This window comes from Aspergillus stella-maris (assembly GCF_047715825.1).
Source record: "Aspergillus stella-maris strain CBS 113639 unplaced genomic scaffold BDV14scaffold_83, whole genome shotgun sequence".
Lineage (NCBI taxonomy): Eukaryota > Fungi > Ascomycota > Eurotiomycetes > Eurotiales > Aspergillaceae > Aspergillus > Aspergillus stella-maris.
In genome coordinates, this window is record NW_027396877.1 from 89433 (window position 1) to 106709 (window position 17277).

General features: G+C 50.3%; 8 protein-coding genes across 8 annotated transcripts; 4 read left to right on the forward strand and 4 right to left on the reverse strand.

The window, feature by feature from the left end:
* Positions 1-287: 287 nt before the first annotated feature.
* BDV14DRAFT_211804 (acyl--CoA ligase) lies at positions 288-2516 on the forward strand (the record flags this gene model as incomplete). The annotated part of the gene is made up of 4 exons (XM_073776169.1): positions 288-1348; positions 1419-1707; positions 1767-1870; positions 1923-2516. The coding sequence occupies 4 exons, from the start codon at positions 288-290 to the stop codon at positions 2149-2151; spliced, it is 1683 nt and encodes a 560-aa protein (XP_073623226.1). The 3' UTR covers positions 2152-2516.
* Positions 2085-3080, reverse strand: BDV14DRAFT_211806 (uncharacterized protein; the record flags this gene model as incomplete). The annotated part of the gene is made up of 3 exons (XM_073776170.1): positions 2085-2547; positions 2590-2654; positions 2684-3080. The coding sequence occupies 3 exons, from the start codon at positions 3078-3080 to the stop codon at positions 2302-2304; spliced, it is 708 nt and encodes a 235-aa protein (XP_073623227.1). The 3' UTR covers positions 2085-2301.
* Positions 3081-3545: 465 nt separating this feature from the next.
* BDV14DRAFT_183086 (uncharacterized protein) lies at positions 3546-4857 on the reverse strand. The gene has a single exon (XM_073770331.1). The coding sequence runs from the start codon at positions 4050-4052 to the stop codon at positions 3693-3695; it is 360 nt and encodes a 119-aa protein (XP_073623228.1). The 5' UTR covers positions 4053-4857; the 3' UTR covers positions 3546-3692.
* Positions 4858-5641: 784 nt separating this feature from the next.
* BDV14DRAFT_147992 (uncharacterized protein) lies at positions 5642-6840 on the forward strand. The gene has a single exon (XM_073766499.1). It carries the CDS (start codon positions 5865-5867, stop codon positions 6540-6542), a length of 678 nt encoding a protein of 225 aa, XP_073623229.1. The 5' UTR covers positions 5642-5864; the 3' UTR covers positions 6543-6840.
* BDV14DRAFT_148020 (uncharacterized protein) lies at positions 6841-8839 on the forward strand. Its single transcript, XM_073766500.1, has 3 exons — positions 6841-7129; positions 7187-7354; positions 7460-8839. The coding sequence occupies exons 2-3, from the start codon at positions 7196-7198 to the stop codon at positions 8339-8341; spliced, it is 1041 nt and encodes a 346-aa protein (XP_073623230.1). The 5' UTR covers positions 6841-7129; positions 7187-7195; the 3' UTR covers positions 8342-8839.
* A 517-nt stretch (positions 8840-9356) lies between these two features.
* gpaA (guanine nucleotide-binding protein subunit alpha gpaA) lies at positions 9357-10589 on the reverse strand (the record flags this gene model as incomplete). The annotated part of the gene is made up of 4 exons (XM_073771727.1): positions 9357-9400; positions 9455-10011; positions 10067-10409; positions 10472-10589. The coding sequence occupies 4 exons, from the start codon at positions 10587-10589 to the stop codon at positions 9357-9359; spliced, it is 1062 nt and encodes a 353-aa protein (XP_073623231.1).
* Positions 10590-13498: 2909 nt separating this feature from the next.
* On the forward strand, positions 13499-14933 carry BDV14DRAFT_183095 (Smr domain-containing protein). The gene is made up of 4 exons (XM_073770332.1): positions 13499-13832; positions 13914-14014; positions 14088-14338; positions 14396-14933. Exons 1-4 carry the CDS (start codon positions 13802-13804, stop codon positions 14757-14759), a joined length of 747 nt encoding a protein of 248 aa, XP_073623232.1. The 5' UTR covers positions 13499-13801; the 3' UTR covers positions 14760-14933.
* Positions 14934-15222: 289 nt separating this feature from the next.
* Positions 15223-17135, reverse strand: BDV14DRAFT_193138 (FPP/GGPP synthase family protein; the record flags this gene model as incomplete). Its single annotated transcript, XM_073771728.1, has 3 exons — positions 15223-15979; positions 16027-16406; positions 17118-17135. The coding sequence occupies 3 exons, from the start codon at positions 17133-17135 to the stop codon at positions 15223-15225; spliced, it is 1155 nt and encodes a 384-aa protein (XP_073623233.1).
* Between the last annotated feature and the right edge of the window lie 142 nt (positions 17136-17277).

The following is a 17277-nucleotide window of genomic DNA, read 5'->3' on the forward strand; positions in this document are numbered from 1 at the left end:
TGGATTCGGGATTCTGTACCTAGTAGCTGCTGCTGCTGCTGCTGCTGGAGTATTGTGGAGGGATAGCCATGTTCCCCGTGGGTATTTATTGCGTGCCTCCTCAGTCGCGCGGGGGTTCTTGGTTCTTTTTTCCTTCTTTTGTTGGTGTCGATATATTGCTTTTGAGATAGATATATATATCCTGTTTTCGATTGCGGCGCTTTTCATCATTTGAGGGACCTGTGTCAGGCTGTCAGCATAACGAGCACGTCCTAACTATAGAACACCACTTCGTGCGGTAGAACAAAATGCCCTTCAAATCGCGCTGGCAAATCGATGTCCCCGATAAACATCTAGCCTCGCTCCTACTTACATCGCCGACGCATCCCCTTTCCAAAACGCATCGATCCTTTACTGAAGCCGCGCGCCCAGACACGCACTACTTCACGACGCACGACTTCCGACTATGGAGTCAGCGATTTGCAGCTGGGCTGCACAAGTCTGGCCTTCAGAAGGGTGATAGGGTGTTGCTTTTCTCGGGCAATGATATCTTCTTCCCTGTTGTTTTCATGGGGATTATCATGGCAGGTGGAATCTTCTCTGGCGCGAACCCTACTTATGTGGCGAGAGAGCTTGCGTATCAATTGCAGGATAGCGGCGCTATATACCTTCTTTGCGCGGAGGATAGTCTCGATACGGGAATCGAGGCTGCGGAATTGGCGGGGCTAAGTAAGGACAAGGTGTTTGTCTTCAACAATGCCCTCTATGATGGGAAGGGAGAGCCGAAGAAGGGGTGTCGGCACTGGAGTGATCTGGTTGCATCCGTTGAGGAGGGCACTGGGTTTGTGTGGGATGAGCTGAATACACCCGAGGAATCCAGCAGGACTCTTGCGCTCAATTACTCGTCGGGGACAACAGGTCGACCAAAGGGCGTCGAAATCTCGCACAAGAACTATATTGCCAACATGCTGCAATATAATTATCTCTTCTATCTTAACCCGGACTGGAAAGAGAAGGCGAAGCGTGCGCGGTGGTTATGCTTCCTCCCAATGTACCACGCAATGGCGCAAAATATCTTCATTGCTGCGGCATTGAATCGTGGTGTTCCGGTTTACATTATGCCAAAATTCGACTTCATCAAGATGCTCGAATACACCGAGAAGTATCGCATCTCAGACTTCATTCTCGTCCCACCTGTAATTGTCGCTCTGGCAAAACATCCCGCTGTGAAAGCGGGGAAGTACGATCTGAGCAGTGTGGAAGCGATTGGTTGCGGAGCTGCGCCGCTGGGGCGAGAGGTTTGCGAGGAGGTCGAAGCCTTGTGGCCTGCCGGTAAAATCAACATCAAGCAAGGATGGGGAATGACAGAGTATGCGCCCACTTCCTTTATAGCCTGCAGGCAGAACTCCGCATGACTGGTTTGACCTTTCTCCTAACAGGACCACATGCTCGATAATGGGATGGGATCCCAACAAGAAGAGCTACTCAGCATCAGTTGGAGAGCTCAATGCAAACTGCGAAGCAAAGATCATGGCCGAAGATGGGATAACAGAATTGGGGCGAGACCAACGGGGAGAACTTTGGGTTCGTGGCCAGAATATCATGAAGGGTTATTGGAAGAACCCGCAAGCAACCAAAGAGACCAAGACAGAAGATGGGTGGCTGAAGACGGGAGACATCGCGTTCGTGGACACGGAAGGAAAGTTTCACGTGGTCGATCGGAAAAAGGTAACTTTATTCTTCTTCCAATGGTGTCGAGGATTTTCCATGCTAATGCACTGCGTTAGGAGCTTATCAAGGTCAAAGGCAACCAGGTGGCGCCTGCTGAGCTGGAAGCCATTTTGCTCGAACACCCAGCAGTTGCTGATGCAGCAGTCATTGGAGTTCCATGGTATGTCTTGACAGTCGATGTCAATGGGGAAATCAGCTAACGCATAACACAGGAATGACGACGAGGCTCCACGAGCATATATCGTCCTGAAACCAGACAAGACAGCTGTTGCTACGGACATCACAACATTTATGGAGGGAAAAGTGTCGCGAATCAAGCGGATCACCGGTGGAGTGGTGTTTCAAGAATCGATACCCAAGAATCCGTCCGGTAAGATACTGAGAAAAGCACTTCGTGATCAGGCAAAGCAAGAGATGAGGGAAATCGGTGCGAAGCTGTGAAGCCTGGCGTTCATGGATGGCTCCACTCAGTCTGTTAGATATCCGCATATTCCAGATGTTAAGATAGGGTTTAGCCTGAATTCAGTAGCCTCATCGACCATAATCTTCTCCAGGAGCTGGGGTATCCCTCTTACTCCAAGGCAAGGCCCCTCACTCTGTCGTCCCGTCGAGCGGCGGTTCTGGTAAGCCCTTGCGTACATTTGTCCAGACATCGACAAGCAGATCATGGTCGCAATGTACGGAGCATTCCTGCAACTCACACTCCCCTCTTAGTATTGCTTCTCGGACCTCAAGTTGGTGTTTTCTAAAGGGAAGAGTGCCTGGCTCCATTCCTGAGAGTATATCGTAGTGAAATTGACGGTGCTCGTATTTGAGCTGAGCAGCAGATGATTGTTCCTTCAATGCCGGGACATGACCATAGAGATAATTTTACTGGACGGCTAAATGCGTCAATAACCGCGCATCATCACTGGGTCCGTCTAACCAAGTCTCGATCAGGGCATCTAGAAGACCGGGTAATGTCGGAAATGACAGGTAGTGGTCGGGCATTCGATCAGACAGGGCACTAGTTCGATGACTGAGTCCGTCGTGAGCGAGAATTTCCAGTCCAATGCAACAAGTAGGAATATCCTCGTAGGGCCATCAAAAGACATCAGAGAAACAATAGGGGTGTCGGTGACGTCTGCCATCCCAACCCGATATGGTCTCTGAGCTTCAATTGTCCATCCAGCTCTGAAGAGATAGTCTGCGGCTAGGTCAATGTTGAGGACGAGTAGGTATAGGTCAAAGACCGCCGTGGGAACTTCATGGTACTTGAGTGCATCTTCGAACCAGATGACATAGGGGACTTTGTGGTCGTTGAGTAACAAGCACGAACTGCATCTCACTTCTGCTGTCAACTCTCTGTTGGAGCTGACGTTTGCGAACATGCGTTCGATGAGAATGAAATTTGCTGTTCTTCTAAGATTCAGTTTCACCTCGTAATATCCGGCACATTGTGCTCAGGAAAGGGCGATGATGAGAGGTTGAGAAGAGCGGCAAGAGTGTTACGTGGCGATTGAGGTGGTAAGCTTCCAAGTTGGGGTGAAGCTGCTTGGGCTCGGAAGACCCATGGCACGTGCCTCGTCCCATCTCTCCCATCGATTGAACGAGCTATGAGGCCTAGACAAATATTGATGGTGTCTGATGTACTCTTTACGGGTGGTTGTGCCGGTGCTACGCTGCTAGTAGCTAACACTTCGAGCCAGGTATTTCTGTAGCCTTACCGAGGAGCAAATCGATGTTGCCTAGGCTTCATCATCTACAAGAGCATGCAAAGACTCCCAGTAGCTGAGCATCACTTTAGACTTGAAGCGAATGGGCATTTGTTTGAGTTTACTCAAAGATGCACTGCCTCTTGCGATTTTGATCAATCGCGTGATCTCCAAATCACACCCTCTTTATAGAAAATACATAATGGCATCGACGCGTATAGTCCATGACCCAGCAACGATCCGCGCAGCTGCCCAAGCGGTTGGAGCTGCACTCCATCAGTTCGAGAGTTACGCCACCGTTGGTGGCGGTGCATGTATGATGCTAGGCAACACCAGAAAAACAGAAGACGTGGATTTTGTCGTTCCTCGGGGACAAAGTGCTGCTGCACGCCAGTTACTGTGATTCTCTCCCGATTTCGAAGTTGAACCTAGGACAAACCATACGAAGTTCAAGACGGGGTATAGCAGTGTGGAAATCCAAATTTTGGCACCACCAACCTTGTTCAGAGAAAGCTTCGACGATACGACCGAAGTAATCACTATTGGAGATGCAAAAGTATTGAAGCCGGCGTTGCTCTTGGACGTTAAATGTTGATCAATGGTGGAACGACCTGGTGCAAATAAGAGAGCCATAGACCAAGCTGACATCCTTTTTCTATTGGGCTATTGCGCTCAGCATCCAGTGTTTCTTCCAAAGTGTGAAGAGGTTCCCAACGCAACTTCAGAATTCGTGAATCTTTTCATTCAGCAGTAAGGAAATGCTTAGGTTAGTGCAGGATACGATCTCAGCCACGGCCGGTTCTCAGGGCCCTGAGTTGTTATAAGCAACTCCACATAGATTCGGTGGTATTTTCCAGCGCAGTCAGCGACGGTTTGAATCCAGGCTGTAGAATCTATATTTTAGCGTTAGTCGATCATCAACAGATCTCTCCAGCATTTCATGACAAGTACTCCGTAAAACATTTGGCTTTGAACGGAATGATTGGCAGCCGAGGAGCAAGATGTTCAATCCACGCGTGAAGAAACAGGTCTTCAGTCAGAATTTCGAACACCAGGACATGACCTCTCTTCGTTCATTGGCTGGAAGCCGCTGCCATGATCGCGTGGGATGCTTAAAGGATTTGAAATTCAAGATGTGCCTATAGGGTTCTCATGATCGACAGCGTGCATGCAGCATTTTGAAGTAACCGCGTCGCTGGATCCAACACGACGAAGATCTCGAGACGTAATGGGATGCTCAATAAACCAGACAGATCTATTTCAGTCGACGGGGCTGGACTTCAGTACTGGCCCCTGGATTTGGGGGCGCCTTAAGGCCGCCGTGCCGCTTTGGGGCGCTGGATGTTCAAGCTCGTAGGAGGCAGATGGCGAGCTGATGGGCGGAATTAAAGTTATGTGATCGATTCCGCCACGATCGCCGATGAAGGCGTAGCTGAGAGTCGGTACGTAACTCCGTAGAGCGAGATCTTAAGGGAAGAACTCGGAGGGAAAGAGGGAGCGAGCAGTTGTTGTCGCGAGTCTACAGACTCTAGAATCATCACGGGGTTTGCTAACTGGATCGGGCGACCACAACCGCCGTCTGCTTCCCTGTCGCGACTCGCCTCTCCCTCCACTTCTCAGACCATCCGCCTCGCTTTCGCGTTTCCTTAGTTCAGATCCCAGTCCGATCTCGCCCTGTTGATTCGCCCCCAACCGAGATCCAACTTCCTTGCCCGCAATCGAGCCGCATAGGCAGCCTTAACGCGCCCTCGTCGAATGACAGCCTCCCGACCCGGCCCCAAGCGAACTAGTGGGACTTCGCCATGACGGAGATGGTCTCACCAACGCTGACTTGGAGAGGTGGCGCATCACTTGGACAGCTGAACCCTCCTGCGCATGAATCTTCCTTTTGCATTCCAAGGACCCAGTGCCCCTCTTCGATGGCTCGCTCGTGAGCTCGACTGGCTGCATAAGCTCTCGTGGCTGACAATCTCACAGCTGGACTGAGAGGGTCTTTTCCCTCTTTAGATGTCATTTCATCAAAATGAGTTACAGGTAAGCTATAACTGGAGCCTGGACATGCGGTCCTGCATTTGAGTATATTGCATTTGCGTCAGCTACAAAAGGTAGACAAGCTGTCAATTCATATCATCCTTTTCTCCTCAGTATTTATACCCCAGTCAGTGCAGATTGATGCTACATTCAACGTCAAAATCTACTCGTATATTGCTGTACATTGAACTCTTTTGAGAGCTTTTCACTTCTGCTCTTTGAACGCTACCGTTATCAACGCTCGGCTCCTCTCAATTCAGATTCGAGTATTCGACCATCAGCTCGATTGCTCATCATTAAACGGAGAAAACGGAGAACAATACACTGGTTCACAGCACACCATTCGAATCGGCTGGATACCGGAACATCTACGTCACAGTTCAGTTGAGGAAGGTAGCATATCGAGCAGAGGTAGCATTTGGACCGGCAATGCGCCATGTGCATGATCATTCGACCATTTGCAAGGAATACAGGGATTCGCTATTTGGCATAATATACCCGGTCATCTGCATAATTTGCGCCCTCTTCCTTGTTTGGCGTATCAGGAACCGACAACGAGCAAGATACACTTTGCTAGGGGCGCGAATGGATGCGCCATCAAAGAAAGGTGGTGGCGACCAGTCTTCTGGTGCGACAAGCGAGGGTTTCTCTCACCTTACGAATACCGCCCTTAATTTTGCGCCTCTTCCCTCTGCTTGTGATATCCTGCAGCCGCTATCTCACTCATCGCCATTGCCTCCGAGTGGCTACCTGGCCGCCGTCCTGAGCGAGAGACGAAGGAATGATAGCCAGCCTCAGCGCAGCAATGAATTCGCGCAGCCGACGACTCCCCAAACACCACCGTGGCCATCCACAATAACACGGCGAACGGACCACAGCCCACCGCTCGGGAATGAGAGCTCTCCCACACAGATTGATGATTTGTCACCGGCTACGTTTCCTCCAATCAGTCGAAACGCAGAGGAAAATGATCGGGATCTGCCCAGGTCTCCGGAGTCCGGTGTAATACAGTCGGTCCAAAAGCGTAGCGAACAGGTTCAGCTTCTACATGAGGCGGATGAACAGGGTGTTCGAACATGGAGACGGTGGGTCATTGAATACAGCTAATCTGTCTCTACGATTGCATGCATAGCGTGAATTAGCAGGATCTGGCTCAGTGGCTTTCTGTGGATTTTCCTGTCAACTACTCGCTCTTTCAACAATCTTGCATCTACTCGCTTCTGCAATTCACTCATTTGCTGTCGGCTAACCCGACGTTCGCCATGTCGATATTTCACTTCGATTTTCAGCTTTGTTCCTTCGTCTTTGCCACAAACAATTGCAGGCCCACAGAGGCAAAGCTGTCAGGACCGACCAGCCATGATTGATGACTCTCAATAACGATGGATACTCGCAATAAGACACAATACAAGATGCTTTCATTCGATATAGCCAGTACAAGTTACCTAAAACCTCTCCTGTGTTGTAGTGTTAGGTAGTTATACTTCCCCAGGCACAAGCCGCTTAGTCATCTATCGAGCCGACAGCGGAACAATCGATAGGCTGCAAGGACCAAACGGCGGAACTGCCTGCAGCACCAAGTCAACAAGATGCAACTATGAGCTGAATGCCCAACTTTTCTCTTTGCCCCTCCTTGCCCCTCTTCACTGTCAATAAACCTGAATTTCCAACTGCAAACCTGTATTTGCCTAAGAGTCAGCTCGGACCCCCGACCTTCCCTATCCACTCATCCACTCATCATCTCCGTATAGCTCGGCAAGATGACCCTCACCACCTATCCAGCGACAACAGACCCCTCCGACCTCGCCGCCCTGAACGTCTCCCGCCTCATCGCCCGCCTCGAACATAACCTCCTCTCACCAAATGCGGATCTAAAGTCACTACGGCGGTCGGAAGACCACCGAATCAGAGTGGGCGCGGTATGTCCGATTCACCTGCATCCTACATACAGCTAGCTTCCTCGGAACCCTCTCCTCTACGGACACCCATCAATTACGAGTTTTCTATTGCTAATAACATCGAAGAACATAGAATACGCCCGCGCAAACCTCCAAGCCCTCGAGCGCAGCCTGCCACAAATAAAACCCGTCGACCGACGACATGACCTCCAGTCTACGCTTTCGCGGAATCGGCAGATACTGAAGCAATTGCAGAATGTCCTTGATGAGATTCAGGCTAAGGAGGAGATGAGGTCTTCGTCTGGGGCTGGGGAAGGATGGGGGTTTGAAGAGGAGGATGAAGACGAGGATGCGGAGGACGACTCGTCTGAGGATCTACTAGGGACGCCGGAGGGCGGGAGCACGACTGATGAGGCCGGGGCGGAGGATGATGCTTCCAGGGATACACCGCGTACAACTATGGCGACTATGCCATCTACCACAGCTCCAGCTACAGCTACAAGCATAGTCGAATCCAGTTCATCACCGACGCCAACCGCACCCGCACCACTCCCCGCCCTCCGCAACAGACGAAACAACACCTCAACCTCAACCCCATCAACATCAAAAGCCACAACAGCAACAGGAACATCGCACCATCCCGAATCAAAACCCGACTTCAAGTCCCAACCAGGCACAAGCGCAGAAACCGAATCCGGCCTCTCCACCGACCGCGCCGAACAAGAAGACCTCACATCCTCCCTCCTCGACCTAGCAACCCAACTCAAATCCTCGTCTCAACAATTCCAGGCGTCACTGGAGGCCGAGAAATCTGTTCTCGCGCGCGCGGCGGAGGGTCTTGATCGGACGACGGGGAATCTCGCGGCCGCGGAAAAGAGAATGGGTCTTTTGCGCCGTATGACGGAGGGGAAGGGCTGGTGGGGCCGGATGATGCTCTACGCTTGGATCTTTGCGTTGTGGGTTGTTGCGGTATTGATTGTCTTTGTTGGGCCGAAACTGAGGTTTTAGTCCTAGGATCTTACATTGGCATGTTCTTTTTCATAGGTACTGATATATCAAGATTGATGTTAATGTCGATACCATAGATATCAGATTGATTTAGATTAGCGGCAGCGATATTATTGGAAGATACATTGAATTGATCTTTGCTATGTTTAGTCTCAGGTGTTTCATCAAACCTTCACAGAAAGGAAGTGAAGTAAGATCTACTACGATGATGGAGCAAGACAAGAAAAATATTATCAAATAGAACCATATATTGAGACAAAGATAAATAGCAAAATTATTATACCACCAATGCCCGACCGACCATGAACATGACACATAATGAAGACAGAGAGAAACGAGCCAGAGAAAGACATGACAATCAGTGATAGATAACCCTGCCTACTCATTTTTTTGTTTGTTGTTTGTATGTCGAGCGCATGCACCAACCAATCAACCAAGCTGAGGTGGTATATGTGGGATATCAGAACGCGATGAGCAGATGATGATGGCAATGGAGTATAGACGTAGGAAATGAGGATAGTCGATCATGAGGGTGGGGGCCAGGACAGGACGAAGTAGGACAGCGAAGCGACGCGGCGCGGCGCGGCTGACTGAAAGACCGTGAAGGCAACCCGACTAAGTTTGCCTAGCGATAGAGTAGATGGAAAGAAACGGAGGAAAAGAAATTGGAAAGATCCTTGCTCTGTGTGATGTGGATATCGGTAATGCTGAAACAAAGAGCTGGCTAGATATCATCTCGAGACAATGTAGACATAGGAAAGATTTGAGAGAAAAGGAGAAAATGGAAAAAAAGGAAGAGAGATATGGAAAGAGGTAAGAAAAAAATTATAAGAAGGTAGAAAAGAGGAAAATGAAAGTCTCAACGCCAATTGAAAGGTCTTTCGAAAAGAGATGATGAAAATGTGTGCAAAAGCGACATGGTATGGCAACAACAATAAAAGCAAAAATACAGTTCACATAGCGTCCGGTCTAAAAGGGTCGAGGGTATCCTGACTCGATCATTCTATACCGATCATTAAATCAGACCACAGAGTCTCAGGTTCTCTTGGATGATGATGTCTAAGGCGGTGTTAGCGGACGTGAACTAAGGAGGTTGCAACTTAATAAACATACCATTTACAGCGGCCATAACGAATCGGATCTGCGATGTGTCCGTGGCACATGTGAAGTGTGTGTAGATCTGCTTCTGCTCTGCTTGGTTGAGGGAGACGAAGCGGTTGAGAATGTAGTCGCAGGCAGCGGCGTAGTCGGCACCACCCTCGTAGTCGGGGAAATAGTTCTTCATGGGGCTGACGGGCAGCTTCTCCTTGAAGCGATCGATCTTGTTGAGGAAGAGAATGATGGAGGTCTTGACGAACCAGCGGGAGTTGCAGATGGAATCGAACAGGGTGAGGGCTTCCTGCATACGGTTGACGGTCTCATCTTCGAAGAGAAGCTGGTCGTATTCGGAGATAGCGACCAAGAAGAGAATGGTGGTGACGTTCTCGAAGCAGTGAATCCACTTCTTACGCTCGGAACGCTGACCACCGACGTCGAACATACGGTAGGTCAGATCGCCGATAATGAAGGTCGTCTCAGTGATACCGGTCGTCTTGACACGGGAGCGAAGGACATCCTGATCGGTGGGGAGGTAGTCGCCCTGAGCAATGCGCTCAATGGAGTCAAAGTAGCTGGGAATCAGTCAGCAAGGAGTGCTGTGTAGAATAAAGACCATGCAATACTCACTATTTGGCGGAGTCGTTGAGCTGGTATTCGCGAGAGCGCTTGAAACACTCCTGGACGCCGGTGTCGAGCCAGAGAGCACCGATAGCGTTGCCAACCTCTGAGGGTAGGCTGTCGCCTTCGATCTGAGCGGGTTGCATGAAAACGGTCTGGACGTGGTATTCGTTACGAGCATCCTCCAGAGGAAGCTCCAGAGACTCCATAGCCTCAAGGATAACACGCATCGACTGGACAGTGTTGCTGTAGATGATCTCCTTGAATGACTCCCGTTCGTCGCGCGAGTAGCCGCCCTCGTGGATGAGCTTCATCTGCTTGAGAATCGTAGACTTGCCAGATTCACCAGCTCCTATAGAAGAGAAAATGCATGAGCTGACCGTCCAACAGGTAATGGAATACCAAGAGACCTACCGAGCAAGAGCATCTTGATCTCATTTCTCTGCATCATCTTGTCCCGCTTGAGCTGGTTCTCAATCTCCTCGTTGCGGGCCTTGCCCTCCTTATCCTCGGTACTCATTCCACAACCCATTTTGTCGGTGTGTATCGTTTATTGGATAGAATATGACGATAAAAGTCGCGATGAGGGGTTTAAGAGAAGGACGGGAGTTGGATAAGTTGTCTGTCAGAGGGGGAATGTCAGCAAATTCTCCGTGCCCGGCAGTCCTGAAACAAGCTACGCTGAACGTGGTAGGGTGCGGAAGGTGGCCGCAAGGTGCCACGGTTGGGATTGAAGAACATAATGCGATGCCAAAGCCCGGTGTTTGCGATTGGGACTGACCGCAAAGACGTGAGGGCCATGGCAGATCAATGCAAGAGGGCAGAACCACGGGACATGGGCGGCAAATCGGGGAACCAGAACAGGGTAAAGCAATAAGGAATTGCAAGAGCAGCCAAAGAGGTACTCACCAAGGGTATCCTGTCTTCAAGAGATCGATTGAAGACGATTTGTGGGTTGTGAGAGTATTGCGACGAAACTGCGCAAGAAAGTTGAAGTAAGGGGAAGAGTCGTGATTAAGCCGAAAGGAGGCGAAAATTAGTTAGCGGACAACAGGGTAGACCAGCCAATTAGCAGCGGCAGAACTGAACAGGGCAGCTTGAATCAAAGATTGTGACAAGCAGGTAGTAGTGTAAAGAGGAAGAAAAAAAGAAAAGAAGGATGGAGAGATACTCTTCCTCGGTCGTGGAGGCGGGTCAGATTAGGGAGGGAGAAGGACGAAGAGGAAGACTAGGAGAAGGGGAAAAGAGCACTGAAAAGAGCAGCGAGGAAGATGAAGCTTGGAGAGCCCGTCAAGAGGCCAGTCAGAGGCCGCCCAGGAGCCAGAGAGGGGCCCTGGCCTCGTTTCTGGAACTGCTGCTGAAGGACTCAATGTGCAATAAGGGGGCGGTGGGGCCTGGCTCAGAGTCAGCCAGGATGGCCCCGTTGCACGTCTGTGGTTGGCCCAATCACAACTGTTTCTCGTGGGGAGCCCTTTTCTCGCTCCAATCATGCTGCACAATCAGCCCTCTCCTTTTTGATGAAATCTCCCGCTAACCCCCTTCGGTCCTAGTCAGCCGCACGCAATGAGTATGGGAGTCCTCGTTTCAGGTGGATTTCTAAGACACTCAGACACTCAGGAGGAGCGGTGGCAGTCGCAAAAGCATGCAGAAGCCTGTCATAAGTCTGTCTGAAGATAAGACAGAAACGAATCATATTCATCAACTGCATCAGTGCATAGCCAACAATAAACTGCCGACCTGATGAGCTAACTGGGGTTTAATCTCCGCCAGTTGCAGATCAACTTCAAGCAGAAGGACATGGTTCTGGACTTGGACTGGAGCGAAACAAGCAGGGACCATAAGAAACACTTTGTTAGTTCATTTAGCAGAAGTTAATTGTGTAGCCGGTGGTCATTGTGCACCGAGCCTGCCCAACACACTGGGAAACTACTCCTGCAGAGCATGCTGTCAAAGCCGTTTCAGCCTTCTACTTCCAGCTGCCAAGGAGGCGACCGTGCGTCTGAGGTTAGCATTATTCTTGTCATCAACACCGCAACAGTTTTATCTACATGGCATGTCAGTCAATAACAAAGTCCGGTTACTCCGTCTACATAAGATGTGGACTCCGGAGTACAGAGTAGAAACAATTGATTGACTCCCTGATTCACGTCAAGGATACCACATCCGATATGGTGAAATATCTCCATGCTCCACTGCTGCTCCGCACTCGATTTTCTCAACGGTCTTTAGATTCCAAGTCAGAGTCAGTTCAGGAGGCGAGAGGCAAAGGCACGGAGGAAGGGAAGCTTGATGTTCTTGTGAGTTTTCCTCCAGTTAGTTCCCGCCAATCCGACTGGTGGTGGTGAGAGTTTGGAAGCCATGTGCTCGGAGATCGTTATGGCTATCATCCCAACTTTCAGACCACGCGAAAAACTTTCTTCTTAACCCTCTTTGTATCGATGATTTTACCCAACGATCAATCACCTGATAAGCCACAAAGGGCTCTTCCAAGGTTAGCCTCTGGCCTCTTGGCCACTGCCACGAGGACCTAGTCTCGTTAGGGGGTTAGCGGCATGCGTAGAACACGACTAGAAGGATTTGTTGGTGGAGCTTGCGTTTAAGCCAGGAACCAGGCCAGGTGTCGGTGACCACCACCGCTCAATTTATCCCAGACACGAGTCAGACCTTTGATTTTTGCAGGAAATGCCGAGAATGTGAATGATTTTCTTCTTGTGTCATAACATGTTTGCCGTTGAAATATTAGGCTAAGGACCTTATGGCTACTATCATTTTTGCAGAGCAGAATTGTGTACAATCGTCGGTACCTGTTCAACGTTCGACATACTACTACTTATGGCATAAGCCAGTAGCATCCATGCGGATAGAGTCCGGAGTACAGGGCGAGCACCCGTGTCCCTTCCGTCTTCCCGTCAGATCTGTGTCCCTCCGACGCACTGGTGGGTGTTTCAGCTTGTTCGGACTTGAGACTCGTTGCCACGAAACTGCGGCATTTGTTGCTTGCGCTGTATAGCAGCAGTCACTATAGAAGGTTTGGGACTTAGGAATAGCAATATCTGCACATATTAAGATTATATGACTGTACTCAATCAGGGTAGTCCCGCTAGGCCACTACCATTCGGGTTTGTCGGCTGCGTATAAGCTTATTCTGCATAGACCAGGTCTTCCACAGATTATAGAGTATTGCTCTTCCCGAATGACCCTGCCATAAAACATATCCCAGGTTCCTCCTGTACACTCACCTACTCGATCGAATCTCTGCGCCTTCTCAAGCTGGTCTTCTGGTGATTCTGCAACTGAAGTATATGCTTCACCCTGCTTGCGCTGTTCTTTACTTTCAGGTTGAGCATGCTTGCGGAGTGCTCAGCGCCGCCGCAAAATATATATACTTCACCCCGAACACCGCATATTCGACCAAAAAACACACCCAACTCTACCAAAGCACGTCTCATAACCCCAATAAAATAAGCAATCTTCAGATGCAGCCACCCATGGACAAAATATGATGTATCCACGGTTCGCATTGCAGGCTGTTGCCTCCTCGTGCGTAGGAAAGGGAGTCCGAATCCGATCGCATCTGGCTGCCCAGACTCCACCCGACGATCCCCAGATCTTTCACCTTCATTCAGCCTAACCACCACCAGCCTCCTCCTTGCGCTCGACTGCACTTTCTCTTCCTCACTTTTATCTTTATACCATTGTATACTTTAAGCGGTTGCGACAACGGCCGCGACTTGTTCCTACGCAATGCACGAACTCTCGTATATGGGGCCGAGGGGTAAGTAAACACACCGCACTTCTCAACCACCGAGTTCCTGCACGAGTTCACGACATCGCTGACCTTTGCGCGCAATTGCAGCCTTCAATCACTCCCAAAGCAACGATGCCGAAGCCGAATATGATCGCCTCCGCGACCTCGCCAGACAAGAAGCCTCCAAGCGCGGAGACTGCTTCCAGCGCGTACGTGCCGACCACCACCACACACCCTACCTACCAACCCAATCAAACCGCTAACATGCACAAATGACGCCAGTCCCAAGAAGCATATACATCCGGCGACGGCGCAGCCGCAAAACAACTAAGCGAGCAGGGCAAAGCGCACGGGCGCAAGATGGAAGAATATAACCGACAAGCATCCGAGTTTATCTTCCGCGAGAATAATGCATCGGGTCGCGTTGACGACGACGAGATCGATCTCCATGGACAGTTCGTTGAGGAGGCCGAGGATATTCTCGAGGAGAGGATCAAGTATGCAAGGAGCCATGGGCAGAACCATTTGCATGTGTATGTCAATCTCAGAACTGGGGGATGATCGAACGCGCGAGCTAATTTCGGTCGCAGCATTGTCGGAAAGGGAAACCACTCCGCGAACCACGTCCAGAAAATCAAGCCTCGCGTTGAGCGCGTCTGTCGCGAGTTGGGACTGCAGTACAGAACGGAGGAGAACGAGGGACGGATCTACGTGAATCTCACGGGTGGTTCGGCGGACGATGTTCCCTCGAAGCCATCTGGTGGGTATGGACATGGACATGGACAGCAGCATCATGGTCAACAGCATCACGCCCAGCCTCATCACCAGCAACAGCACCACCAGCAGCAACAACAGCAACACGGTGAGAACCAGGACCAGGTCGAGCAGGTGGTTCATGCGCTGCTGCCGAGGGTTATACGGAAGTTGGAGAAGGCTTGCTGTATTGTTATGTAGAGGTTACGATTTTGGGGTTTAGGATTTGGTTTATGGCGGATGCCATATAGTAGTGATACCTCATTGGTGGCAACGATGAATCTAGACAGCAAAGTCTACAGAGGATATGGAAGATAATAATTAGAATAACCGGAACGTATAACTTAGGTAATGAGATCTTTTTGTCATGAATGAACTAAGTTGTCAACCAGATTATCCACTCAACAGCAAATATCAAGCCGATGATAACATAATAATATAGGTAGTAGATAGCCGCAAATTCGTCATCTCGTTAAATCAAATCCATGATGATGCTTAAGCTTAAGCTTAAGCTTAAGAGTATTCGCTCTGCAGCCGAGACCCCATACACCATTTATCCAAACCAAAAGCAAGAACAAGCATGAACAGTCAAGTCAAGTTATACGCCAAAAGGAGGAAGAAAAGAAAGAAGCAGAAGCAGAAGAAGTAGGATATCAAGATTAGATCAGAGATTGCCATCATTCAGCGTCGACTCTGTGATTTTATTGAGAATCGCGCGGACCATTGCGCCGTCACTGTGGCCCTCCGGTTGCTTGCCGTTCCCGGTATTCTCAATCTCGTTGATGAGTTGTAGGGCGCGCGTACGGAGGTCCCTAACAACGCTTTGCGTGTGCTTGAAGCTTCCCGTGCTTTCCATGTACTGCAGCGCATACCGCTTGACTTCTTCGTCTTTTGTCTTCTGACGCAGGATATTGATAAGCTGGTGATTTCCCGGGTTCGAGCGAATGCTGTGGATGATCGGGAAGGAGAATTTGCCCTCTGTCAGATCCTCGCAGAGGCCTTTGTTCTGAGTGTATGTTGTGTTCGAGAGGTTGAGGTAATCGTCGCATATTTGGAAGACGAGACCCATGACGTTTACGAGAGCGACGCAGTCTTTGCCCGTCGTGCTCTCGGCTTGCATGAGTTTGACGGCCAGTCTGAAAAGACCACCAGTTTTGTTGCCAACCATCTCTAGGTATTCGGCTTCGCTTGGGCAGGTGAGTGTATCTCGCCAGAAGAGGTCCATTCCTTGGCCGCGGTGAAGATTGAGCAGTTCTTGGACATAGATGTCGATGGCGGCAGGACTTTTCAATTTCTGCACCTCTTGCAGGGCGAGGAAGTATACGTAGTTTGCTGAGTTGATTGTCTGCGCGGTGCCGTAGATGCTATGTGCGACTGGGGTGCCTCGACGGAGAACGGAGTTGTCTTCGACGTCGTCGACCCTAAGGAGAATAAGTCTCATCCTATGTAATGATGGAAAAGTGCTCACAACAATGAAGCGGTATGAAGCATAGCGATCACCTTGGTGATGATCGCAAGACTTTCGGGAGGAACCTTCAGCCACGCATTGAAAGCGTTGATCATCTGCCGTCGCAGATCCTTCCCAGGATGCTGAAGCATGTAATCGTATGGACCCATTATGATCTCCTCATTCTGCTGGGACCACCTGCCGTCTTTATACTTTGTGCCGTCGAGGCTCGACTGGTTGCGCGTATGACCCCGCGACATGTTTGTATTTGTCTGAAGCTTGTCGCCGTTCGACAGCCTGTCCTTTTCGAAGAACGTCATGAGGGTTGCCCTGTCTCGTGGAGACACGTCGGACATGCGGTGGGAGCTAGAGCGGGGAGGTATTGTGGGAGGAGAGTGAAGCTGCGAGCCGGATGACATTTCCGTCGGCGATGTGATAGAAAAATCGATGCCTGGTGGTCGCGGTTGCCTGGTGAAATTTATAGTATCGAGGCTCGGTACGGCAGTTGCTCGCGGACAAAGAGAGACGTTGGAGTCGTCGTCCGAAGTGAGGATGCGATGCAAGGTGAAGGACAAAGAGAAGATGCCGACGATCGACGTGGTGTAGCACCGAAACTACCGACCGGAGTTAAAGGAAGACAATATTAAGGAAGTATATGACGCTCTATATCCAGCTCGCTACCCCGGTAGAGTAGCCCGTCGAGGCTCGGCAGAGGAGCTTGAACAAAGAAAATGCGTTGGAGAATCAACGTTGGTGGAACGCCGAGTCGGGGTGGTTGCAGAGGGCGCAGAGGGCGGATGGGAATGAGATCGACGATGAATGCAAAGCTAATGAATAAGCGGGAGCGACTCAGGAACGGCGACCAAGCTCGTCGCAGCTGCAAGAAAGGCAGCGCACTCTGACAAATAACGGTTCTGGAGCTGGGCGAGCACTTGGTTCGTATTCTCTGGCAGACCCCAACATTTTTCGATTGCGGGGGAGATGCAAAAAGATAGACAGGCACAACGTGACGTAGCGTCACATGCTCTTGCTCAATTGCTGCCGGGCGGCAAGCCGCATGTCACATGACCCTCTATACAGAAATACCCGGCCGGAGTTAACCTTCCTGCCACCGCATCGGACTCTGCCATGGGTCCAGACTATGATGGCGCACAAGATGCCAGCTGAACTATGATGGTGGGGGCCCGATATAACGCTCTCCGAAGCATCTCGTGCTCCAACCGGCGCCAAACTACCCGAACGTGACAGAGATGTTGTCATTCGAGCAACAAT